General features: G+C 39.0%; 2 protein-coding genes across 2 annotated transcripts in view; one reads left to right on the top strand and one right to left on the bottom strand.

Annotated features, from left to right (window-relative positions):
- The window catches only part of LOC122981340 (metabotropic glutamate receptor 7), a 325,191-nt gene that overhangs the window by 173,595 nt on the left and 124,318 nt on the right, over positions 1-27,278 (bottom strand). The window lies entirely within an intron of this gene.
- Positions 5,572-7,116, top strand: LOC122981354 (nuclear factor 7, ovary-like). Its single transcript, XM_044350053.1, has one exon. It carries the CDS (start codon positions 5,572-5,574, stop codon positions 6,952-6,954), a length of 1,383 nt encoding a protein of 460 aa, XP_044205988.1. The 3' UTR covers positions 6,955-7,116.

Genomic DNA, 27,278 nt, shown 5'->3' on the forward strand with positions numbered 1-27,278 from the left:
AAAGAAGAAGTTAAAGGTTTGTGAAGAAGTCAAAGTGAAGTTTGTTCAAACAGCAGAACACATTAAGGTCCAGGCCCGACACACAGAGAGGCAGATTAAGGAGCAGTTTAAGAAGCTTCACCAGTTTCTAGAAGAAGAAGAGGAGGCCAGGATGGCTGCTCTGAGGGAGGAAGAGGAGCAGAAGAGTCAGATGATGAAGGAGAAGATGGAGGCTCTGAGCAGAGAGATAGCAGCTCTTTCACACACAGTCAGAGCCACAGAGGAGGAGCTGAGAGCTGAAGACGTCTCATTCCTGCACAACTACAAGGCTGCAGTGGAAAGAGTCCAGCGCTGCCCCCTGCTGGATGATCCACAGCTGCTCTCAGGTCTCTTTTGTTTTTTATTGATACTGTATCATTTTCAATAGTTGTTAATGTTTTCTGATGTCGATGTAGATCCATGAAGACCAGCAGCCAAGAATCAATGACTGTATGTTGAAATTATAGTTTTCAAACATTAAAGGAAAAACTCACCGCTGTCAATATGAGGATTTCTTTAAACTAGATCACCTGTGTAGTAGAAATGTGCAATTATTTTTGAATTAGGTGCCCTTTGACTATAGAAAACTAAGAACAAATTTGTAGATTATTTATACTGTTCTTAGGGGGGAATCCTACAACAACCAGAATGCATTGCAGACACGACGTCCAATCAGACTGACTCACGATGTGTTTACGTCCAGCAGAGCACCAAAGACAAAGAAAGCAGAGACAAAGTTAGTGAGCAGCAGCATAACATCTCTTTCCTGAGGCTTATTTTCATTTATAAAACGTTTTTCTCTATCGAGTCTGTTTTCAAAGGATCATAAAACAAACAGCACGCTGGAGTCACCTACGTTATGTGGATCAACTTACTGAGTGCTTCCAGTAGTTTGTTTGTGTTACTGTTATCACAGAGAAAGTCAGCTGATGTTTGTGTGTCAGGCCACACTCTCGTCTGATTACACTGTGCTGTGCTGTGTAATCAGCGCACTGATTCACTGAACTTATTAAAATAAACATATCTATAATGATGGATCAAGTTTCTCTGTGACCTCTCTGGTTTCACTGCGGACATACAAAGCTACTGTGGCCGTGTACATACAATCAACAGATCAATCAATAAAAACAAAGCAGTTTTCTACCTGTAAACTCCTGATACAGCCAACTGTAAAAAAAAACTATTAATGTCCAGTATTTTGTGTTTAGTTTCTATACGGAATATGGAAATGTGTGTCATGTAACAGGTGGATGTGACTCCCCTCGTTGAGACTTGCTGATAGACGTAACAGCGGAGCAGAGGAGAGACACTGAGATAGTGATGTAACCGACCTGCACTCTGGTATTTGACATGTTTTCTTTTTTCTTCCAGAAAACAAATCATTTTTAAAATATTTGTATGACACAAATATTCATTAAAAAAACACTATTTGTGCTTTGCCGAATAACGTTTGTATTCAGGCACACCCCTAATGTCTAGTATTTTGGTTTAGTTTCTGTCTGAATCTACTTGTTAACGTTAATTAGCTCAGTGCATGGTTAGCTATGGAGGCGTCCCAACCGAGGAAACAGGTTTGGTTTCAGAAGTCAGAGTTTCTTCACCTACAAAGTGCTGAAGATGTGCAGGACTTTTTTCAGCCATGAGTCGTGTCTGCAGTTGTCCTCACACGCCAGTGGACACTGGTCCATAGAGGCAGAGGAGGTTGCTCCTCCTCTATTTTTTGAGAGGCAAGAGGAAGATCAAAATATAAAAAAGAATATTTGGTCGAAATAAACCATTACCAAATATCAGTATTATTTATAAAATATTTTTTTCTCTCTTTGGAAAAAATCTATTTTGGTTAAAATGCTTCAACAGTGACACCTGCAGGGCAGGAGGAGAAAGGGCAGTGTTTGTGAAGTGGTGGTGGGGGAGCAGTGAAGGGGGAGTGGGGTAAAGAGGAGGACAGACTCCTGCTGTCCTCCTCAGGGCGGGATCTCCTTCCTCAATTTAATGTACTTCATTTTCTTTCATGCTGATCTGTGATTGGCCAAGACACGTTAATTGGCGCTCCTCCTTAAGCAATCAACAACCAGAATGCAATATTGACATCATGTTGGTCCAATTATAGTTTCCAGATTTCATCTTCTATTCTCTACCACTGTGAAGGACGTGAGTTAGGGATGTGCAGAGAGCCCAGTATTTGTATTTGTATCTGTATTTGTTTAGGTAGCAAAATTATTTGTATTTGTATTTGAATAAAAGTGGAAAGAGGCTTAAAAGTCCTGTTTTTGTTTTTTGATTACACTTATTATTTCAGAAAATTAGAGATGAAAATGAAAGTGATGTCCAAATTAAGAAATGTGCGTCATGTAGCAGGTGGATGTGACTCCCCTCATTAAGACCTGCTGATAGACATAACAGTGGAGCAGAGGAGAGACACTGAGATAGTGATGTAACCGACCTGCTCGCTGGTATTTAATGTGTTTTGTTTTATTTATTTTTCCCAAAAACAAATAATTTAAAAAATATTTGTATGAAACAAATATTTGTAAAAAAAAAAAAAAAAACACTATTTGTGCTTTGCCGAATAACGTACTTGTATTCGGGCACACCCCTAACGTGAGTGTGACAAACTGTCACTTCTTTTATGGAGCAGTATATAGGTGCTTCCGTTAGCCAACATTTAGCTTGTTGTAGCAGCCCTGAAGGACTCTTTATATATCCATTGAAGGACTGTTAAGGACTGTTGTTAAGCTAACAGGAGGATGGATCTGGACTGTGCAGCGCAGCAGCTGCAGGACGCCGCCGCGGAGGCTGGTGAGAGAAACAGCCGGAGAAACAACCAGGAGAGTTAGCTTGTTTGTCATTGTTGTTAGTGATATCAGACTGGTTAAGCAGCAGCCACAAAGTTCTGTTAACTAACAAACAAGATGACCAACAGCTACAAATGGATGTTATGACATGAATACTTCATCTCCATGATAGAAAGAAGAAGACATCAGATAACGTGAGTCAGATACAGCTTCTCTCTCTCTGTCTCTTTGGTTGCTAATTTCATCTCTGATAGTTACATGTATCTGTGTGGCTGTTATGTGAATTTATCTACTTAACAAGAATGCAGCAGAGATATACATATAATGTGTTGTGGGTAGTTTGCTTGTTGAAGTTACAGTGAGCTGTCTGGACTCACTCATTCATGTGGAATTGATCCAGTTTTTAATTGAGTGGTTGTTCAGTCACCTGTTGATGTTGTGTGATTAGTGAATGAGTGCAGGTGGTCTGGCTGCTTGTTGTGACAATTTCTTCAGTTTGTTTTAAGCTGAGTCATATATTGAATAATTAGCTTAAAGTAACTTGAATAATAAGTGTTATCATGTCAACTTTGTAGACATTATATACAAACTTTGTATGAAGTTTGGTGTTATTATCATTTATTTTATAGTAATTATAGGTCTTATATTTATAATTCAGTAGTGGAGATGACCTATGAAGGGAAGCAAAAATGGAGTGAGGGTGACAGTTTAGTGATAAAGTGCTGTAGAAAAATACCATCAAAACTGTTGGTTTTCCTCCTGTCCTCCCCAGTTTTTTGAGTCACCAGCCGCCACTGTCACACACACACACACACACACACACACTATTTCCCATCTATGACCTTCATCCAGCAGTGAATAATATTCCCAGGAAGCTAAAGCCCCAGCAGTCTGCCTCTGTTTCAGACTTCACATGTGCCAACTAGATTAAATCTCAGTAGTTTATTTTTTTTTAACCCGCCATGCCAAACTTAAAATTCTGGGAGAACCCCAAAGTCCTGGTTTGTTCATTGGCATTAAAAGATATATAAAATTAGAAGATTGTTAGCAAACATCAGGATCATGTGACACAGTGTAGGAGGATCAGGTACTATATAGCACCTGTGTGTCACGTGGCCTTGCAGAGTTAATTACACCTCAGATATACCATTGTTGGTATCACAAGACTTAAAGGATATTTCTGGCAATTTTCTATATTTTTCTTCATGTTTGGATCCAAACCAACAATGAACTGATCTACTAACAAGTATTGTGTGTGTATCAAAGCCTGATATATCTTATTAAAAACATGTCAGTGAGTCACACTGCTGCACTGGGTGACATGTTCCTTCATCATGAAGAGTTTGGTCACGTTAGTTTGTTTAGAAACGGCTCCAAAGACTAATAACAGCATCATGTTTTCAGTCTCAGGAGAGTAGTTTCATGCTCGGGCCCTAAAAATCATTGCATGAGAAATAAAACACTTATATGAGCCATAATTTGTTGTTATTAATATCGACAGATATCATCAGACTTTTGACAGACTCGTGATGGACTGAATAAGAATATAAAACCATAACAATGTTAAGTTTGAGAAAATCAGCTGCAAAGTTTTTTCTCAGTTTACTTTTTGAAATGATCTGAAACCCATTAGATCATTTTCAGAGTCATTTAATTTAAATATCCAAAACATATCAGTGCTTTTTATTGATCTTATTTATTGTTGTTGGCTCTCTTGTTTATTTGTATTTCACTTTGATTCACTGTTTTTATCTTTGAGCAGCTTTTGTTTAATATATAGCTGATGTCATGTTACTGTGAGGTTTTATTAGTGGTGCTACAGTTGTGTTGGTACCAGTGTTGTCATGTTTTTCATGTCTCTTTAAAAACCAGTAGAATAACAGTGGAGATGAGTTTGGTTTCTTGTGTATTTTTTCCATTTGAGATGCAGACAGCTGACAGAGCTTCATCACATCATCATCATCTTCTCTTTGTGCTCTTCCCATGAAAGTTATGTTGACATGATGATGTGATCTCAAAGCAGCGCGACGGATCGTCTTCATCATATTTATCATCTGTTCCTTTAATAAGCTCCACCTCTTACAGGATATCATGTGACACAAAGCGGGAAACAGGTTCTTACTGTTCAGCTTCACTGGAAGGAGGCAGACAGACGGTAAGATTTACCTTCATTACAAAACTGTGATTTAAACTGAGAGAGGACAGTTACAGCAGGAAGCACTGAAGACCTGAAGTAGTGAAATAGTTCAACTTCAACCTGCTGCTGACTGAAAAAACACGAGTCAAAGTGACTGAGAAACTTTCAACAGCAGGAAACACAACTGACTTCCTCTTTTAACGTCTCGTCCGCTGTGTTTTACTTTTAAATGAAACACACTCTGTTTTACATGTGAAGCAACAGCATTTATCAGAAGAGGTCTGACAAAGCTCCGCCCCTCAGCTGACTCACCTGAGACAAAGCGGGAAACAGTTTATTCTTCGTCTCTAAAGAGACACACAGACTGAAAAACAGACGATCAGATTCACCTTCAGACCAAACTAACAGCTTCCTCTGAGTGAGAACAGCTACAGGAGAGAAAAGTGAAAACTAGAACTCTGCTGCTTCAACCTGCTGACTCTCCACACACTGAATGTGAGTTTGACTAAAAACTGGAGTCAAAGTGAAAGTAAATGTCAGTGAGGTTAGTAGAGGAGGGAGGGGAGCCATGACTGACTGTACTTTCTGTCTGCTGTGTTTTCAGCTTCACTTGGAGACAAAATGGCTTCCAGATCAGAGGATTTCTGCTGTCCGGTCTGTCATGACGTCTTTAGACTTCCTGTTGTTCTGTCATGTAGCCACAGCTTCTGTAAAGACTGTCTGAAGAGCTGGTGGAGACAGAAACAAACAGATGAATGTCCAGTTTGTAACAGAAGATCTTCTAAATCAGAACCACCTTGTAACCTGGCGTTAAAGAACCTGTGTGAGTCCTTCTTACAGGACAGAGATCAGAGAGCTTCAGAGGCTCTCTGCAGTCTGCACTCTGAGAAACTCAAACTCTTCTGTCTGGACCATCAGCAGCCAGTGTGTCTCGTCTGCAGAGATTCAGAAAAACACACCAACCACAGATTCAGACCCGTCGATGAAGCTGCACGACAACACAAGAAGGAACTTGAAGAAACTCTGGAGCCTTTAAAGAAGAAGTTAAAGGTTTGTGAAGAAGTTAAAGTGAAGTTTGATCAAACAGCAGAACACATTGAGGTCCAGGCCAGACACACAGAGAGGCAGATTAAGGAGCAGTTTAAGAAGCTTCACCAGTTTCTAGAAGAGGAAGAGGAGGCCAGGATGGCTGCTCTGAGGGAGGAAGAGGATCAGAAGAGTCAGATGATGAAGGAGAAGATGGAGGCTCTGAGCAGAGAGATAGCAGCTCTTTCACACACAGTCAGAGCCACAGAGGAGGAGCTGAGAGCTGAAGACGTCTCATTCCTGCACAACTACAAGGCTGCAGTGGAAAGAGTCCAGCGCTGCCCCCTGCTGGATGATCCACAGCTGCCCTCAGGAGCTCTGATAGACCAGGCCAAACACCTGGGCAACCTGACCTTCAACATCTGGAACAACATGAAGGAGATGGTCTCCTACACTCCTGTCATTCTGGATCCAAACACTGTTTGTCCAGAACTCATCTTGTCTGATGATCTGACCAGTGTGATACTAGGAGAGAAACAGCAGCTTCCTGATAATCCAGAGAGGTTTGACTTCCTCTCTGTTCTGGGCTCTGAGGGCTTTAACTCAGGGACTCACAGCTGGGATGTCGAGGTTGGAGACAGTACAGACTGGTCACTGGGTGTGTTATCAGAGTCTGTCCAGAGGAAGGGATTCATACAGTCTGGATTATGGAGAATATGGTTCAATGTAGGTAAATACTCAGCATGGTCACCATCAGCTCAGCCCATTGTTCTTCCAGTGAAGAAGAAGTTCCAGAGGATCAGAGTGAATCTGGACTGGAACAGAGGAAATCTGTCGTTCTCTGATCCTGATACTAACACACACATACACACCTTCACACACACTTTCACTGACACACTGTTTCCATACATTTACACTGTGGATGAACTGAAGATTTCCCCACTGAAGGTCTCTGTGACAGTGGAACAGAGCAGTTAGAGACGATGATGATGATGATGATGATGATGATGGTTCTTATAATTACTGTCATTTATTTCTTAAAGGGAAAAGTCGCTGAATTTAACCTCTGAAGCTTCTGTCCTGCTGCTGTCTCATTATTCCAAAATATGTTCATATTGTTTTAGTTGTTTTAGTCAAATATAAAATGCTTTCACTTATTTTCTGATCTTTATATTTGGTCTCTGCAGACTTTAATTTTTTATTAATATTGTGTCATTGTAAATGGTTGTTAATGTTTTCTGATGTTGACTTTGTGTGGATCCATGAAGACCAGCAGCCAAGAATCAATTACTGTATGTTGAACTTAATTTTAAATTCCAATTCAAATTATTAAATTTACAAACATTAAATTGAATTCATTGTTTAATTAAATATACCGTATGGAAAACTCTATATGAAATTATTCAAAAATATTTCTACTATTTTTCATTTGATGTGATGTAGTCAAAATAATTCTGTCTGTAAAAGTGTTTTTATTTACTTTTCATCAGTTTGAATTCTGTCTTTTAATCAGAGGAGGGGTTTTATTTAAGGTGGACATGTGAGTTTTAAGGTGGACGTGTGAGTTTGGGTTCATGTTGCTCAAGTTTTCTCCGTTGTTTCTCTCTGAATAAGCAAACCTGCTAAATGTAGAAAGTGTAAATGATTCCTGATGTTTGCTGGATGTTCATGTAACCTGTAACCTGCTGTGATTCTTTTCAACTGGAAAACTTTGTGTGTAAACCAATAAAAAGTGAAGCGGGAAATGTGTTCGGATTTATTATTATCATGTTTTAGTTCTGACCTCCATTTTATCAAACGTAACAATACACACAGACTCTACAGGACGCATCACCATTTTTTTGACTATTTGTCTCTTTTCTCTCAGTTTCTTAGTAGAAACAGGAAGCCTTCAAATCACACAAATCTCCTGCTGTCTATATGTTGTTAATTTATTGAAATAAACGTATCTATAATGATTGATCAGTTTCTCTGTGAGCTCTCTGGTTTCACTACGGACATACAGAGCTACTGTGGCCGTGTACATACAATCAATGGATCAAAAAATAAAAACAATACAGTTTTATACCTTTATACTCCTCATGGAGCTGACTGTAAAAAAATATTTATGTCTTTATGTCTAGTAGGGATGTGCAGAGGGCCCAGTATTTGTATTTGCATTTGTATTTGTATTCGAATAAAAGTGGAAACAGGCATAAAAATCCTGATTTTGTTTTTATTACACTTTTAACTTTAGAAAATTAAAGTGTTACAACAAGTGTTCATGAATAAACTACCTTATGAAGGAGGTCCTAACACCGGGTCTCGAACTGGAGTCTCCCAGATCATAGACGACTGAGACTGAGATAAAACTTTACTCATCACCTCATTGGTCAACAGGTTATGGAGAGTCTCTTGGGACCACTTTGCTTGTGTCACTAGCTCAGTTTTATCTCTGGGGAACACCCCCAACTCCAGGAGTGATGTCCAAATACGGAAATGTGCGTCATGTAGCAGGTGGATGTGACTCCCCTCACTGAGACCTGCTGATAGACGTCACAGCGGAGCAGAGGAGAGACACTGAGATAGTGATGTAACCGACCTGCACTCTGGTATTTGATATGTTTTCTTTTTTCTCCCCAAAAACAAATCATTTTTAAAATATTTGTATGACACAAATATTTATAAAAAAAAAACACTATTTGTGCTTTGCCGAATAACGTTTGTATTCAGGCACACCCCTAATGTCTAGTATTTTGGTTTAGTTTCTGTCTGAATCTACTTAAGGAACATTAACACTAATTAGCTCAGTGCATGGTTAGCTATGGCGGCGCCCCAACCAGTTTCTTCACCTGAAAATGCAGAGGATGTGCAGGACTTTTTTCAGCGATGAGTCGTGTCTGCAGTCGTCCTCACGAGGCAGCACACAGCTCTAATACAGCCGGTATGTTGCCTGAGAGACGAAACCCGGGGCAGCAAAACACTTCAATTCACTCACTGCTGGTGGAATAATGCACGGTGATATTATTACGGTAATATTAATCTGCTTCCTCATCTGTGGGTTTGTGGTTGTGCTACGAGGCCTTCAGCCGCGCTGTCAGACTCATCAGAAACTCTCCGTCAGTGTGAGGTCCTTCTGCTGTGTCACAACAAGCATCTGTGAGATTGAACTGTGAAATATTAATGGTAAGGAGCCCAAAAACTGGAACAAGAACATTTCTCTTGAGAGTGAAATATTCTTGGGCTAAGTCGTGGAAATGATTAAAACATGCAATGCTGAATCTCTTTATGCTTTTGTTCCCTCGTTCCTTTTTCTCACTGTGCATGTCTCTCCGCTGCTTCCATCCCTGCCTCTTTTATTATGTTCCTTTCTTTTCATTTCTTCACATTTATGCTGCAGTGAATTGTACTGTGTGCACATTCCAGTATGAACCAAGTACATCTGCATAAAAAAGGTAAAAGTCATTTTTTAGGAAGACGCACACATTAAAACTCAGAGAAATATTTATTCAGCAGAGCTATGAAGCATCTTCATTCAGTGTATCACACAAGTGATTAAAGTCAGGTTTTATCCGAATGTAATGCAAATTTTAACCAAATTTCCAGAAAATCATTAAAAGAAAATGTGGTGAATGTTTGTTTCCATCCACTGCTGTTGTGTGAATATTAGCAGATGAACAGCAGGTGGCGCTAATTCTCCAGTCGGTGCCGTTAAACCGCCGCAGAAGAAGAAGACACAATGAGATCTTTACTGTCCATGATGTTTCTACTCACTAGATCTCCTGGTTAGTTTACCGTCTAGCAGTAACACAGTGTAGAAATACTCTGTTACAAGTCCTGAACTCAAACACGTATTAGCATCAAAATATACTTAAAGTACTTAGTTAAAGTACCACATTGGTCCTATTTTATTTGCTTATAATAGTGCATTAATATTACTTTAATGTTGCAGCTGGTAAAGGTGGAGCGCATTTTAATGACCCCATAGACTGCTGGGTAGGTTGAAAATTTCCCCCCAGGATCAATAAAATTTTATCTTCTCTTTACCCAGTGGTGCAAGAAGTATCCAGATCCTTTACTTTAGAGGAAGAAGAAGAACTTTATTAATCCCCGTGGGGGAAATTGATCCTCTTCATTTGACCCATCCAATACGCACAAACCAGGAGCAGTGAGCAGGAGCGTCTGGGGTCAACTGACTGAACATGCAAACTCCACACGGGCTGGCCGGGGTTCAGACCCAGGACCTGTAAAGGTAACAGTGCAGAGCTGCTCTGCAGTGGAAACACTGATGAAAGAAGCTGTTCGGATGAAGCTCAGTGAAGAGATGAAGGAGGAAGTGCAAGTGCAAAATCATGCAGCTTTGCTTTCCTGTTGCAACATCTTGTTGTAACTTACATGTTATGCAAGACTTTACTGCTATTTTTCAGTTTCATAGTTTTGAACAAAGAGATTCAAACCTGCGTCTGTCCCATCTGACCACGAACAACCAGAGACGCAGCAGCCATGAACTACTGCTGCTCTGCTGCTGCTGCTGCTGCTGCTGCTGCTCTATGAAAATAATAATTCACGTGTTGGTTTCTCTGCTGTCAGCAGAAACATTAAATAACTGGGAGAGGAGTCACAAACCAGATATTCTCTGTTACATTCTGCTATTTATAAGCTGTATTCTCCAAACCTGCTGATTAACAACACTGTTAGTGAGAGAGTACTCGTGACAGCAACATTACAACATGTTTGTATGATACTCTACAGAGAGCGCACACTTTCAATACTTCCAAATTTCCTCAGCCTGAAAAAATAAATATTTTTTGATGGATTTTTGGTCGTGGAGTTGTTTAGTTCTATGCTGGTGGAGTCCCCCCCCCTTCAACAGCTTTGTACACAGACATTTTTCTGTACAAATTGTGTCAGTGCAGCTTTCTAATGAGACCAGGAGAGATGCATCTTACATGCAGAGAGGAAGGCTTGATGAGGACAACGTGTGTCCGAGCGGGGAGGGGGGGTGAGGGGGGTGAGGTGGGGGGAGGGGGGCAGGTCTCAGAGAGGGCTTTGCCTCATTAGAGATGATGAATGTGGAGAAGCTGTGAACACTGAGAGGCAGGAAGACCAACCACACACACCACTGAAACACCATCCACTCTTATTATACCCCCCGACACACACACACACACACACAGTCAGCCCTACATTAATGCACATACTTAACACAATTCATCTCATACTGAAATGCCCTCCATCCACACTGGAGTTTTTATATTTTTACACATTGAAACACCAGAACTACAGTAAAATGTCTCAGTCTCTTCTTCTTCCTCCTCTAATAACACACGATGTAAAACTCACTGTAAATAATTTAGATAACCGGCTTTCCCAAAAGCAAGCAAGAAAATTTAATTCAACGAGGAATTATATTAAAAAATAAACCAATTTAAACAATTCCATTCAACCATTTATCTTCTCTCCAGTTATGTGTATCGTTTTATTTTACAAGTCCTTTATTTTTATACTGATTTCCTGGACATTTTCTGAGTAATTTGAAGGTATAATGGTGAGTTAACAGAAGTTAACAAATTATTAGAAACAACTACAAAAAGTGTTAAGTTGGTTATTTTTCTTTAACTGACACATTTTTTGTGTCAAACTACATATTAGCACTAGTTTCTAAAAAACTCTACAACGAGAACATTTCCTGTAAATTTTTAATTTTAGAAAATTATTGAGATAACCTGATATGCTAATGTTTAGCACACTGAAAATTAAGTATTTGATATCAGTTAAAGAAATGTCAAGAGTCTAATTTATTGATACATTTTGAAAAAGAACATCTATAATGATTAATGATTACCAACGAAACCAACGTATCACTTTTTTCTTGTTATTTATAAAATTAGGGGACCTGTAAAATAAATGATGCCCTCTAGAATAAAATGATGTTTTAACGTATTTCTACACCAGTAAAACTTTCTGTTCCTGCATGATTCATATATGCAGTTAACGTTGCTAACGCAGGCAAACAATGAGTCCTTATTTCAGACAGAAATAGACGACATTGGGCTCATTTTTCAACTACACCTCAGTAATAATTACAGCTGCAATGAGCTGCTCCAGCTGATATTTAATTTGAAATGTAAATGTATTTTAAAGTGGATCTCTGAGGTTTTTCCTTCTACTACAAAAATGTTTTTGCTAACTGGACAGATGGAAACATGCTAACATGCTAACAGCAGGGTATTTCTGCAATGGTTTTCATTTTTTTTGTGCACATTTATACATTTATTTAGCATTCTAGCAATATTTTATATTTTTTTTGTTTTTATTTTACAACACTTGGACTGTAAAAATGCAGATAATGTCTACAGTAAATATCTGTATTTTTAAAAAAAATTCTTTGTAGAATAACTAAAGGGTTTTTTTTACCGTTATTCGTTGTTTTTTTTACATTAAATTTAAAGTAAAAAAACAGAAAGTTGCCTTAATTTTACATTCATTAATAGGATGTGTATTATTTGTATTTTTACATAGAATTCAATGTAACGTAACATTCAAGACCATTAAGTTATTGAAAAATCCTATTAAAAAAACTATAATATTCCATTATATTCATTTACAGATAACAGCCTTTATTTTATGGTGAATATTTTTAATAAAAACAATTTACTGTGTTTTTATGGCATTTACAGGAAAGAAGAAAAAACAAAGTTCTGATACACAAATCTGTTTTCAGTTTTTAGACTTTTTCTCTAATCTTTGATTTTTGCTGAAATATTGGATCATTTGAACATTTATTGAAATGAAAGCATGTGAGAAGTTTAGAGGGAAAAATCACTATTTGGTGGAGCTGTTAACAACTCATAGACATGTGAAATGTGACCCCGACTACACACTGCTTTTTGTAAGACGTCAAAAGACAAAAAGGTTGGAAACCACTGGTTTCATCTTTAACAATGTGTTGTATTTTAAAAGCTTGTTATATTATCCATTGTGTCAAATCTTCATCTGAAAAGTAACTAAGGCTGTCAAATAAATGTAGTGGAGTAGAAAGTACAATATTTCCCTCTGAAATGTAGAAAGTAGCATCACATGGAAATACTCAAGTAAAGTACTAATACTTCAACATTATATTTAAGTTACAGTACTTGAGTAAATGTTAGTAATCACTGACCAGCAGGTAAAGTTCAAATCACCAAACCTGCCCTGCAGACACAGAAACAGCGCTGCAGTGTGAGATATTATTAAATGGTCCAAAGTTTAATTAAATTAAATGTAGCAGCAAACAAAAAGTCTTCAGCCTTGATTTAGAGGAACTGAGAGTTGGAGCAGACGATACGTTGATGAAAACTACATGAGTGCAGAGAAAACAGATAAACAGATAAGTTTCAGTTTGATTTTATTTTTTTTTACTTCTCAACATCTGCGAGCCAAAAGTAAAAGCTGGAGCTCTTTCATGATCGCTCTGCATCCGTCGTGTCTCGAGGGGCCAAAGAGGAAAGATACGAGCAGAGACGACATCCCTTAACATCAGCATTTATGGCTTTTCTCCTTAAGATAAGCTAACATGTTCAAAGCAGCAGCATGTACACACAAAGAAAGATAAGAGCAGTAACAGAGTTTATTAACAAAGCATGTATGACATACATATTTATAGCGTGTGTGTGTGTGTGTGTGCTCCTTCTCCATTATGATGTTAAACCAGTAAACCAGTGGAAGACTCTGGTATCTAGACACCAAACATGAGCCTTAAAACATTGACACAGCTTTTTAAAACATGGTAGTTTGTAATCTTTACTCACACATTGTGCTCATAAATCATTTTAGGGGCAAATGTGAGTGAAATACTGCAGAGATCTGTAAAGTGTAGAAACTAATTTATATGTACATAACTTTTTATAACTTAAAAGGCACCATAAATCTTTCTAGTGTTGAACTGTTTTCTGTACACTAGAAAGAGAAAACGGTCTTGTGTAGAGTCATAAAAACGACCATATTTCCCTCATCGGTTTGCATTAAGACTTAATGAATCCAAAAAGAGCTGCAGACATGTACAAACTCATTTATCAGTTCATATTCTACTCTGACAACACTTTCATAACGTCTCATATTAGTCGATCCATCAACCCGACACACGCGCGACACACTGTTTAGTTTCTACGCTGCCTCATTAATCCGCAATGTGTTTCTGTGAACTCGTGTGATGAGCTTCATGTATTATCTTGTTGTTTTTTCGAGACGGTGGTGTTTCGCAGTGAAAAGGACGACTGAAGAGCGTCGTTCAAGTGGAAAATGATGACATGATACTGAAAATAAGTTCAAAATTTCAAGATGTTAGTTACACCAGAGGACTCGCAGGTTGGTGAAGGAGAGACGTCCGCTGACTTCCTGTCGGCTCCTCGTTCACTCGGATGGGGATAAAATAATTATTATAGATTATTATATATCATATTATAGAATTATTTTGTGGGGATGTGATGCTCAGAAAAATGTATTCATCATCTTATAGCCTTTATGATTATTGGGAGAATCATGTGACGACAGCTCAAGTTCAGTCAGTCATTCTTGCAGAATAACAATGTGTACAATTAAATGCTTAAGATGAAGCAAAACTAATTATAGACAATAACGATAAACAATAAAGATATGATGTAAACAAAAGAACACATTAAAACACAGCTGACTAACTAAACTGAAATAAACAAAAACAGAAAAACTACAGATCAGGAGTTTATGTGCGAGTCAAAGTTCACCACAGTTGGACTTGATATTTGTGTGAATGTACGATGGACGTGCAGAGAGCCCAGTATTTGTATTTGTGTCTGTATTTGTTGAGGACAGGAACAAAATTATTTGTATTTGTATTCGAATAAAAGTCAAAAGAGGCTTAAAAATCCTGTTTTTGTTTTTATGACACTGTGGAAAGGAGAAGGAGAACAACAGGTTATGGAGAGTCTCTTGGGAACACTTTGCTTGTGTCAGTAGTTCAGCTTTATTTCTGGGGAACACTCCCAACTCTGGGAGTGATGTCCAAATTAGGAAATGTGCGTCATGTAGCAGGTGGATGTGACTCCCCTCACTGAGACCTGCTGATAGACGTCACAGCGGAGCAGAGGAGAGACACTGAGATAGTGATGTAAACGACCTGCACTCTGGTATTTGACATGGTTTATTTTTCTTCCTGAAAACAAATATTTGTAAAAAAAACACTATTTGTGCTTTGCCGAATAACGTTTTTGTTTTCGGGCACACTCCTAGAATAGACTTCAATCTTGTGACTGAATGATTTGAAGTCGTGGTGACTCGAGCTGCATCTTTCAATCAGCTGAGACGTTGATTTGACCTCTGACCTCCAGCTCTTCCTCACTCTACTTCTTCTGGATGTGAATTATGTTCCACATGAAGTGATGGAAACTCATCTTTGGTGTAAAAACAAATAAAGTTCTTTGCAAACTTTTGCAAGCCTCAGTAATTGGACAAGGACCATAAACTAAAAAGAAATGAACGATACCGCCCACACACATCACTTTCTGTAACGAATCAGTTTTCTTAATTAGCTTTAACTTCTTTACATCCACAATGTCGCAACCTGCAGAGTAAAGCAGCAGGAAGTCTGAGTAATAGTACAGTTACAGTTTTAATCTTTGCAGGGTTTCCATGTTGCGCAGGAATAAAATTAAAATCATAAACAATCCAACAGCACAAACTGTGACTTTTTAAATAAAAGAGCATCTGAACAAACATTTAAAAAACAAATTTTGCATTTGCAATGAACCTGCAGGACAGATACTGTGAGACTAATTATATTTGATTGAATCAGACATTTAGAGAGGAAAATAAGAACATTTAATATGTTAATTATGTGCAAAAATACAGGAAGTGGCATCAAGAGCACAGTTTAACTTTTCTTCTCTTTTTAGATGTATTTTGGTTTTCAAACTGTTGGTTAAATTGTTTTTTCTTTTTTAATTTGTTGAACACTTTGAGCTGCATTTTATGTATGAACGGTACTCTATAATTATTATTATTATTATTATTATTATTATTATTATTATTATTATTATTATTATTATTATTATTATTATACATAAACTGAACAAAGTGTGTGTTATTTAGTTTTTCCAGAATCGTGACTTGAATGATGGTAATTAATAATTATAATATTTTTATAGGAGTTCTTCCCAGAGACAGATCAATAAACCAGCTGTCAGACAGTTAACCTTTGACCTCACCTGATGTACTCTCGGCCTTGTAAAACCTCGTAAGTCAATGAGATTCTAAGAGAAACTGGTAACCAGTGACGTGTGATTGGCTGCAGAGTTTTACAGCTTAAAGCATCAAAGCAGCTCAACAACAAACTCTCACGATAATCCAGACGTGAAGATATAAAAGTGTAATCAGCTGCTGTTCAGAACACACTGTACAGGTGACTGAAGCTGCTGCGTGAACACTGATACCTTCAGTCTCCTAATGAATCACGTTACGGAGGATAATATCGGCCTGATGGTCTGAGGATCAATAACACAGATGTTACATGAACACTGGTTTGCAAATGATGCTTTAAATATGTTCAGACTCTCTTCCTAATGATTGATAATGATTGATTTATTAAGTTGACATATTGGATTCCTGCAGCTTTAACACAAAACTACCTGAACTGGCCTTTAAAAACACAATTAATCAACAATCAATTAGTGGATCAATTATTTTTATCCTTTATCAAGCAATATATATATTTAATGATGCCATATGAAGCTGTCATCCTGGACTCTGGGAGATTGTTATCAACATTTTTCACCATTTTCTGATGTTTTATAGACCGAATAATCTGCAGATTAATTGATAATGAACATGAAGGTTAATTGCAGGATTAGCGAGTCTAGTAACTGTGCACGTGTGACATTAATGCCTTCAGCCAATGAGGAGCTTAGTTGCATCTGCAGTGTTTGGTCTGAGGTTTGTGTCCTTTAAGTGATGGATGTCAGATTCCCGTCATCCTTTCTCCCTCCCGGAGGCTCGCGACCTTGTAACGGCCTCGGCTTCGCCCCGATGCTCTGCACTCAATCAGAGGGGAAAAACACTCGTTCTGCAAACTCCTTTCAGCCTCAGCGTCACCTCTCCTCACTTTATTTTACTCTCGCTGAACACCTTCCATCCAAATCTAGATTCATTTTTTTAACCACAAAATGCTCAAAGAAAATGTCCTGAATGTTTGTTTCCATCCTGCTGCTGTGTGAATATCAGCAGATAAACAGCAGGTGGCGCTAATTCTCCGGTCGCTGCCGTTAAACCGTCGCAGAAGAAGAAGACACGACGAGACGACATCATTAAAAGAGCGACAGTCAAAGCTCAAACGATGGAAAACATGATGGAAATATGACATTTCATGTATTGATGTGAGGAAGGTTACAGCCTCCTCATCATCATCGCTCCACACAGATCTGATGTTTTCAGCTCTTCAGTCACATGATTCATTTATTCACTAAATCTGTTTATATTGGATTTTTAACTCCTCAGACAACAAGAAACACTTCTTATGCATATTATGGCATTTTCACTTTAAGTTTTTTATGCAGAAATTGGAAATGAAAATAACAACAACACTTTCTCTCTCTCATATTCTTGTTTTTAGGTCAGTTGCAGGAAGTTTTGCATCGTTTCCATTCAGTATGAGACGTGTAGTCGGTTTTATTTGCTGTATACCAGCTGTAAAAACAGTATGAGTGTGTAGTGTTTACTGTGCAGAAGAAACCTTATGGAGTAGCATATCCAGGTTTGGATATGATGTTTACATGAGCAACACATAACCAGGAAACTCCAAAAACCTGACGATAAGCAGAGTAGCAGCATGTAAACACACTCAGTGAATGTTGGTCTGTGAGTGGAAACTTTCATGTTCAGCCAGCAAAATCTGAAGAAATCTTAAAGGGGGAAAATATTCAGCTTTTTGTGGTTTTTTGTCATTTATATCCTGTTCTGATGTCGGATGTTAAACGTGGTTAAAGTTCTTGAGGTGAACGTATGTAGAGATGCTGCCTGCAAGTCAAAAATCAGGGCTTCAATCTGCTCTTAATGTTTCATTTGTAACCTGTTTTTTCTACCTTGCTGACGAGCTGACATCAGCATCACACATGCTCATAAACGGTAGCAACGGTGGTTGCTATGGTGGTTGCTAAGGTGGTTGCTAAGGTGTTTCCATGTGTTGTTCACGTTGTTCTGATTCAGCTCCAATATGTACGGATGGATTTGAGAAGTGAAATCCTGCTACTATAGTTTGTTTACGTAGCCTCTGGAGCCGGAGGAAGCTTCCTGAAAGCTGACCAATCAGAGCAGAGTGGGCTCATCGGGAGGCGGGGCCTTAAAGAGACAGGAGCTAAAACGGCCTGTTTCAGACAGAGGCTGAACTGAGGGGCTGCATAAAGGACCAGTAGAAGATAAATAAGGAGTTTTTATTCCAGTAGAGCCCCAGAATATAAATATACACCTGGAAATATGCTGAATATGTCCCTTTTAATGAAAACTGCTTTGTGTTTCAGCTCCATTTGAAAACAACAGAAAGACATCAGTGGTTGTTTTAGCATTTAGAATGAGTGAGAGACTTCTGATGGTTATGTGCTTGTGTTCACAAAATGGCTTTTCTCTTTTCTCCCTCCTCTCTCTCTCTCTCTCTCTCTCTCTCTCTCTCTGTGGAGAAAATAGAACTGGTGATTGGCGTTTCCCTCGACGATCCCACCTTATCAAATGTTCATTTCACTGGTCAATAATTGACTCTGGACCCTTTATTAGCCTTCTGTTAGCAGAAAGATTAGAGAAGAGATCTGCTGCTGAACATCTCCTCTTTCATTAGCAGAGACGAGGAACAGCGCTGGATTGATTACAAATATGTGTGTGTGTGTGTGTGTGTGTGTGTGTGTGTGTGTGTGTGTGTGTGTGTGAATTTGTCATTTATTCTCTGGATGTAGAAAGCCGTGCTGATGCTCTGAAGGCTCATCACGTTTCTCCAGTCAGTCATTAAAAAGGCGACTGGTGAGAGTAAAGTGGAAGGTTCATCACACTGGGCAGGTAATCAGGGGTTAAACTGGGGTTTGTGAGGAAGAGGAGCCTTCGTCCAATCAGGTTTGACTGTTTTTTTTCTCAGTAGCAAGTAGCTCTAATAAAAACTGTGACCGTGGATGTGGAGAATAACAATGACATGTTTTCTTGTTATTACTAGATTATTTATGTTTTAACAAGAAACACATCATTGTATCTTCTTCTATATGAACGTATCTCATTAAAACAAACTTTGGTCGTTATAACAAGTATGAAGCTGAAACAAGAGAAAGATCCAGTCAGTGCCAAAAGATGAAGATCTGCTGCAAAACAAGTACTTACTTAATTTAGCTGATAATATTTCTGTACTTATATTTAAACCTACAGTTAATTATATTTATCCACTTTTTTGTCACATCAAGATTTATTGAAAATGCATCATCACACAGAAGTGTCTCAACACACAATGATCAAACAAAAGCAGAACTAACAGTAATACAATTCATATATATACAGTATATACATATACTTGTTAGCAAACAGTTGTTTATTTCCACATCCAGCAGTTACGGAGCAACATTATCATTCATGTGGAGTCGAGTTTCTGTCCAATATTCACTCTCTTTTAGCTGTTTTTACTCTCTACCAACTCCTGAGGGAAATATCTGGCTCTTTAGCTGCTAAATGCTCCACTATGTTCACCAGCTAGTCTACAGCTAACTGTGTCTGTTTGGTGCTGAGCAGGTAGTGTACAGTGGCTTTTTACAGCTTTTTCTTTCTGAAAACGACGCTATGAGACGCTGAGAGTGAACCAGAACAGTAAAGTTGCAGCCGGACAGATAAACAATGAGCTGAAACTCACTATAAAGCTCCGTAAAGCCGAGAGGAGCTGCAGAGTCTCTGATGATTCTCTGTAGGTTCATCACATTACACACTGACACTGTAAAAAAAATATCAAATATAGCCGCTTTAAAGGAAGCATATTTATCTTTAGTGCTTTTAATTTTTACTCAGAAAAACATCTTTCACTGAGAGACCAAGGAATCACTGAATCAGCTGTGAAACTTTGCTTTAACTTGATGTTTCTGGCTGTAATTAATATTTCCAAACTGTTTTTAAGCCGTCTTTGGTTTGATCAAAGTTTACTGTGAACTCATGACGCTGCATCCATGTTTTTACTTTGTTTTAATTGACCAACATGAAGCCAGTTATCATCAAACTAGAGGAAGAGTAACAGTGCTATGAAATGATCTTATCTTTGTGGTGATGAGTGGAGGCCAAAACTACTTCAAACCTTTAACTGTGGATGCACATTAAATAAAAGTAATACCAACTTACAAATAAAAAGATTAAGAAGCTTGTCTGAGGTTACAACCAACACATTACACACTGACACATCCAAGCTTTAACTTTAACTTTTACTTGTAATGGTGTGTTTTTTACATTTACTGAAAGGATCTGAGTGCTTCTTCTTCAACCACAGTAGATCAAATGTTTCCCGCCTCCTGCAGACTGCGGCGGCGCTCCTGAACAACCAGCAGCTGATCATCTACATGCAGGAATGACATCAGGTACGCCAGCGACGACTTTCAGCTCAGTCCAGCTTCAGTCGCCAGCTTCTGGCTCATCATGCGACATCCGCAGAAACATCCCATGATACCGCAGCAGCCATCAGCCTGCTACACACAAACCCAAACCTCTCATCTGGTTTGAAACAATCGTTTAGCCTTAATCTCATCACACTAGCTTCCCTGCAGCCACCAGATGAGCGAGCAGAGGGAAGCTGCTGGCTGCTGAAACTCAACTCCTTCTTTTTTGATTCAGCCAACCAATTACAATCCAGAACAATTACAGAGCAGTCCATTTAACATGACCAGCCTCCGTATTCATTCATGCTGCAGACATGCACACCGCCTCCGAGCGCTAACCTGCACGCCGAAGACTAAAATTAGCATCACAAATGAAGATCACCTGGAGACTGTAATGTTTGGATTCCTGCAATATGCATGAATAAGGATGAAAACACTGATTCTCATTCTTCTTTTTTTTGGTCTAAACTCTTTTATTTTTACACTTAGTAATTAATCCAAAATTCTCCTCTGATAGATATCGGTGCTCTTTGTGTTTGTTAGATACAAAAGCTTTTCCTCTGAGACACGATCAGTTAAAACTTTATCTGCCGATGCTGCTTGTTGAACTTTGACATTTAAACCTCTCGATGCTCTTTAAGAGATAAAACTGAGAAACACGTGTTGAAAATCCTCCAAAGTATTTGAATTTATGAAAGCCTGACCAACCTTGTGCTGTTTAATGAGATTAAAATGCTGAATAGAACATTTTTTGTGAGCAGTTTGGTTAACAGCAAAGTGATTCGTTGGTTTTTTATTTTTGTTTTCTGCAGCTTTGACGTCTTTTACTGACTGAGTCTGAGCTCAAAAGATATTTAATAAATAGAGGAGCATCTTTGCAATTAAATCATAAGAAGTCATATAAAAACCAACGCTGTTAAAACAATACACACCAAAAAAATGATACTCATAAATACACTGTAAAAATACAGTACTGAACTACACTGTAAATTGTATTTATTATGCTCAAATTTACACTGTAAAAATATAAAACTACATTATAAAAAAATTACACACAATACTACACTGTAAAAATAGTGCAACACACAAATACACTGTAAAAAATACAACAATACATAACTGAACACTGTAAAAAATATTACAAGTCTACTCTGTTTAAGTATTCTGAACACAAAAATAATCCAAACACAACACTGTAAAAAATATTAAATCGAAGACTACACTGTAAAAAGTAATATCCATAACAAAGTGTGTCGAAGAGGTCACTAGTGAGGTTTTAATTCACAGGAGACGCTGTTCACTTCCTGTTTCCAACCATGAGATGGGACAGTTTTTTAAAAAGCGTAACCGTGATCGTCCCCTGACCTTTAACCCCGTGGTTACTATTGTAGCCATGACGACGAGGGTGGTCTAACTTTCAGGAAGTAGTAACTTTAACCCACCGCATGTTTCTCTAACCTTAACAAAGTCATTTGAACCCAAACCATCATCTTTAAACCCAACCAGACCTGAAGCACAGTGCTGTTGATCAGAACAGCTGAGAAAAACAAAGATGGCGACAAAACTTTATTTCATAATAATGATCATGTAATTCATGTAAAATGTTCTATAATGGGTTTAAATTATTGTTGATAACTGTTAGATATTAATGTAAAATCCATGAACACTGTGCTGCGTTTAGTAAGAAGTCGTTATATACAGAGAGTTTCTCTCTGCATCAGTTTCTGTACTCACTCTCTCTCTCTTTTATTCTCTCCTTTCTTCTCCCAGAACGGAGTGATGCACTGGTGAACATCCAATCACACTCAGACTCACATGAACACCCAGATGGTTTAAAGGCATCAGCACACAACAGTCGTGACACACAGGCTGCAGTTTAAGAACATTAACAGCCTCAGATCCATCTTAAAGACCCTTAAAGTGCACACACACACACACACACACACACACACACACACACACACACACACACACACTCGCTCTGTAAACTTTCACTTCATCAAACGTCTCCAGGTCATTAGCCGCCTCTCTGCTGGACAGAGCTGCTAGAAAAGCTGCTTTAGAGGTGAATCTATGAGGATGTGAACATGTGTGGATGTTAATCTTTACATACAGTCATGTCTGCTCAGGTACACATTAACAGCAGTGGAAAGTAATTAAGTACATTTACTCAGTTTTGAGGTACTTGTACTTTACTTGAGTATTTCCATGTGATGCTACTTTCTACATTTCAGAGGGAAATATTGTACTTTCTACTCCACTACATTTATTTGACAGCTTTAGTTACTTTTCAGATGAAGATTTGACACAATGGATAATATAACAAGCTTTTAAAATACAACACATTGTTAAAGATGAAACCAGTGGTTTCCAACCTTTTTGTCTTTTGACGTCTTACAAAAAGCAGTGTGTAGTCGGGGTCACATTTCACATGTCTATGAGTTGTTAACAGCTCCACCAAATAGTGATTTTTCCCTCTAAACTTCTCACATGCTTTCATTTCAATAAATGTTCAAATGATCCAATATTTCAGCAAAAATCAAAGATTAGAGAAAAAGTCCAAAAACTGAAAACAGATTTGTGTATCAGAACTTTGTTTTTTCTTCTTTCCTCTCCCATTAATCATCTCACCACCCCTCAGATTTATCTGCTGACCCTTTGGAGGGGCCCGACCCCTAGGTTGGGAACCACTGGACTAAACTAGCTAACTGTATATAAAGTAGTGTAAACTAGCTCCACCTCCAGCAGCTACAACAGTAACATGCTGCTCTAACACTGATGCTTCACTATTAATAATCTAATGATGTCATATATAATAATATAATATATTTACATTATATTTATCCACAAACAGAGATTTTGAAAGATCTGTGTGCTGCATTCAAGTTAAACCTGAAACATGAATGAATTTTATTGTTATATCTTCTCTAACAGTCGCTGCAGGCAAAAAGTTTATTTTCTGAATATTGCACATATGACACATAAATGTACATAAAAGAAACACATCTGTAATGAATGTAAAGATGTTTTCTGCTTGGAATGAGTCATTTCACAGACGACACCGTCCTCTTAATGACCTGGGACTCGTGTGGCGGTTCTGTAGGCGGCGTTGTGTGACGGTGGTCATTAAATGAGCTGCTGGTTGGTTTTATAACCAACCAGCTGCTGTAAATACTGTAGTTCCCATCTGGTGTTAGAATGTCACATCCACGAGACAAGAGCTGAATACTGTAGTTCATGTGTTCTTCACACGATGATGCGTTTGTGTAAAGTGGGAAATTATAGTGTGTTGTAGAGAAACGCCCCTCTAACGCTGTAATAATAGCAGCATCTTTACACACAGGTCCAAACACCTCCAATGATGTTGAACGACGACGTGTCCATCTGAAAAACACTCTGACAAGAAGACGCTCCGCTAGCGTCCTCTAAATAACCCCCTTACACTGACCGTGTCATCATCTCTGATGTTCAGTCAAAAGTCAAAAGCAGCTGCCAACAACAGTCCAACAGTTCAATCAATCACTCGAACTCATCGCTGAAAAAAAAAACACAACAACTTCCACGTCAGTCAACGAGTTTAATCCCGGTCGGAGATAACAGACGATAGTAGGGATGTGCAGAGATCCCAGTATTTGTATTTGTATCTGTATTTGTCGAGGCAGCAAAATTATTTGTATTTGTATTCGAATAAAAGTGGAAAAATGATGAGTTTCTTGAGGTCGGATTAAACTTTGTGCTACATTTGGACGGAAACCTGACCGATGACAAACAGCAGGACATGTGACACAAATAATAAAATGAACGACGGCTGAATCCTGTTTAACTGCTTCAGTCTGAAGGTCCATCATCATCATCATCATCATCATCATCATGGTTTACAGGGACTCCTGAACAGAAGAGCATTACATCGTTACATTTTACTAACACCTGTGCATCTGTTTTCCCATTTAAACTTTCCAACATGACGTGAACATGAGACTCTTTCCATCCCGTGTGATGTGAAAGCAGCATCAGCTTCACTTACTGGTGCATGTGACAGAATTTGAAGCTCTGTGATTGGATGTTTCTTTCCCTAAAATGCACCTTTAGGAGTCGTGGTTGACCAGGAGCGTTTTCTTGTTGATCCAAACTGTAGAAGTCACATTGTCACTTGTGTCATAATGTTAAAGGGCGTTGCCATAAAGAAGTAAACAGATGCTGTTTTAGGGGGATTTCCTGTCGTCTTTCTTGTTTCCATGGCATCTCTGCAGCTGTTTGCCTCCTCACTCTCTTCATCCTCCTCCATCTTCTCTCCAAGCAGCCGTCCCCTCAGCGTGTTTATTTATAAATTCATTAGAGCTGGAGAGATATTAGAAGCGACACCCTAGTTAATGCGGCGCCTAATTTGCCTATTTTATTACCTGGGAGTCCCGGATGGCATCCATCAGCCGTTTATTAGTCCCCTTTTTTTTTGCTGCCATAAACACAGCGCACTGACACTGTACTTATCACCGCAGTAGGAGGGGAAGGAAGGTTGTAAAAATAAAAAAAGAGAGAGGTGGTTTCACTTTACCTCATCAGACTATGGTGTGTAACTCTGGGAATGATAGCCGGTCTGAACCCATCCACAGAGCGATCAGTCACACAGAGGAAACATGTGGATATTCATGTTCAGTGATACAGTATCGCTGCCTGCAGAGGCCGTACTGTCTCCTCAGCAGCAGCCGGGCCTCCATTAATCTAAATAACTTGTCTTCTCTCCTTTAAATATTCGATTTGGTAAAAACAAATCCTCCGCACAGCTTCAGTCATAATCACCAAAACAGAGATTTTTCTCCATCAGACACACCAGCGATGACTGATCACCCTTTAAGGCTTCTCTCTCTCTCTCTCTCTCTCTCTCTCTCTCTCTCTCTCTCTCTCTTTTGTTTCAAATCCAAAACTCAATGCTGAGTAATTCCAAAACAAGCATTTTAAAGAGAAGCTTAATGGCGTCCCCCTGGGCTGCGGGATTGAGTCAAAGCGACATTAATATTTCACACGCTGGCGGTCTTTGTGTGAACTGGTGGTCATACTTTAAAAATTGAAGAGGCTGAAGCTCGATATCATGTCAAGATCAAGGACTTTGGAGAAGAGACAGAGGAAGAAAAGAGGAGAAGAATCCTGCTGCAGGTTCTGTTGTTCATACTGAAGTTTTACATGCGAGGGTTCAGTTGAGTTTGTGTCGGTTAGTTTAACACTAATCCCAAATATTAGTGCCAGTGAACTGTTTTTTTCTCAGTCGTCTGCATCCTCACTAGTCACAGAGGTGTAGCTGTAGTTTAATTAAAGGTGCAGTGTGCAGGATTTATTTATTTGTCACATGCAAACATTCAGGCACAATCAGTGAAATGCAGTTCATTCAAACCGTGCAATAAAAATAGACTAAATAAGTAAAGAGTAGTAATAATTTTAAAAAGTAATAATAGTAATAATATATGTGTATGTGTGTGTGTGTGTGGGGGGGGGGCTCCCTCTGTAGATATTAAAGGTTCCTTCTAAGGCAACAAAAACACAACGATTCTTATGTTAAAGTGATTATAAACTAATTAAAACATACTTATGAATATTATATTCAGTTTCTGTCAAGTCTGTTCTGCTGGATGCCACTAAATTCTACACACTGGTCCTTTAAGGCTGCGCAAAGATGCTCCTGAGACAGTTCAGCACATAACAGCACGATGTAAGATGCAGGCAGGAACAGCGTACATGGAACGCCATAACCAAGTGGCTGGAATAGTGTAGAGGAACATCTGCACTGAGTATGGGCTGGAAGTCCAAAGGTCACGATGGAAGACACCTCCTAAGGTGGTTGAGAATGACCGAGCCTCAGATCCAGACTGACAAACTGGTGATGGCTAACCAACCGGACATCCTGTTGATCGACAAACAACAGAAGAAGAAGGCAGCGGTGATAGACGTAGCGATCCCAAGCAACAGCAACATCAAGAAGAAGGAACACGAGAAGATCGAAAAATACCAAGAGGAGCTAGAAAGGATGTGGGGAGTGAAGGCAACAGTGGTGCCAGTGGTAATGGGAGCACTGGGGGCTGTGACCCAGATTCCAGGTACAACATCTGAGGTCTCTGTCCAGAAGAGTCCAGTCCTAGGAACAGCTGAGATACTGCGCTGAACCCCCTCAAACTCCCAGAACTCCCGAGCTTGAGGAAGACCCCCCCCCCCCCCCCCCCCCCCCCCCCCCCCCCTCATGGGAGGGGGGTGAGAGGGGGATTTTTTCAGTTGTTCTTGTTTGAAGCTCTGCTTAGCAACACATCCAGCGTGTTGTTGTTCTCTAGCTGAAGTAACTAACAGTCAGATTTGTCCACAACGCTGTGATGTTGCAGCAGCTTTTACAGACATCAGTGATTTGATGAACAGTTCTGATGTTAATCTGACTGTCAGCATTGATCCTGTAAGAAAACAGTAACTATAATAACAGTTTACTTTCAAAGCAAACCGGAGCTGCAGGTAGTTTTTTTTTTTTTTGTTCGCTCTTCACTCAAACGCTCCACACGGCAAATAGCTGTGAGACATTATTCTCTCTCTCTCTCTCTCTCTCTCGCTATGTGCTGCCAACGCTGAGCTACAGATGCTACGAGGGGCCCCTGTCAGCACTCTCAACCTCTGAAGGAACAGAAAGCAAATATCTCACAGCATTTTTCTTCACAATCCTGCTGATTCAGAGATGATAAGAGC

This window comes from Thunnus albacares, chromosome 4 (assembly GCF_914725855.1).
Source record: "Thunnus albacares chromosome 4, fThuAlb1.1, whole genome shotgun sequence".
In the NCBI taxonomy this organism is placed as follows: domain Eukaryota; kingdom Metazoa; phylum Chordata; class Actinopteri; order Scombriformes; family Scombridae; genus Thunnus; species Thunnus albacares.

Bases quoted from the DNA above. Each gene is read 5' to 3' on its own strand.
- LOC122981354 (XM_044350053.1), top strand. From the start codon at position 5,572: ATGGCTTCCAGATCAGAGGATTTCTGCTGTCCGGTCTGTCATGACGTC.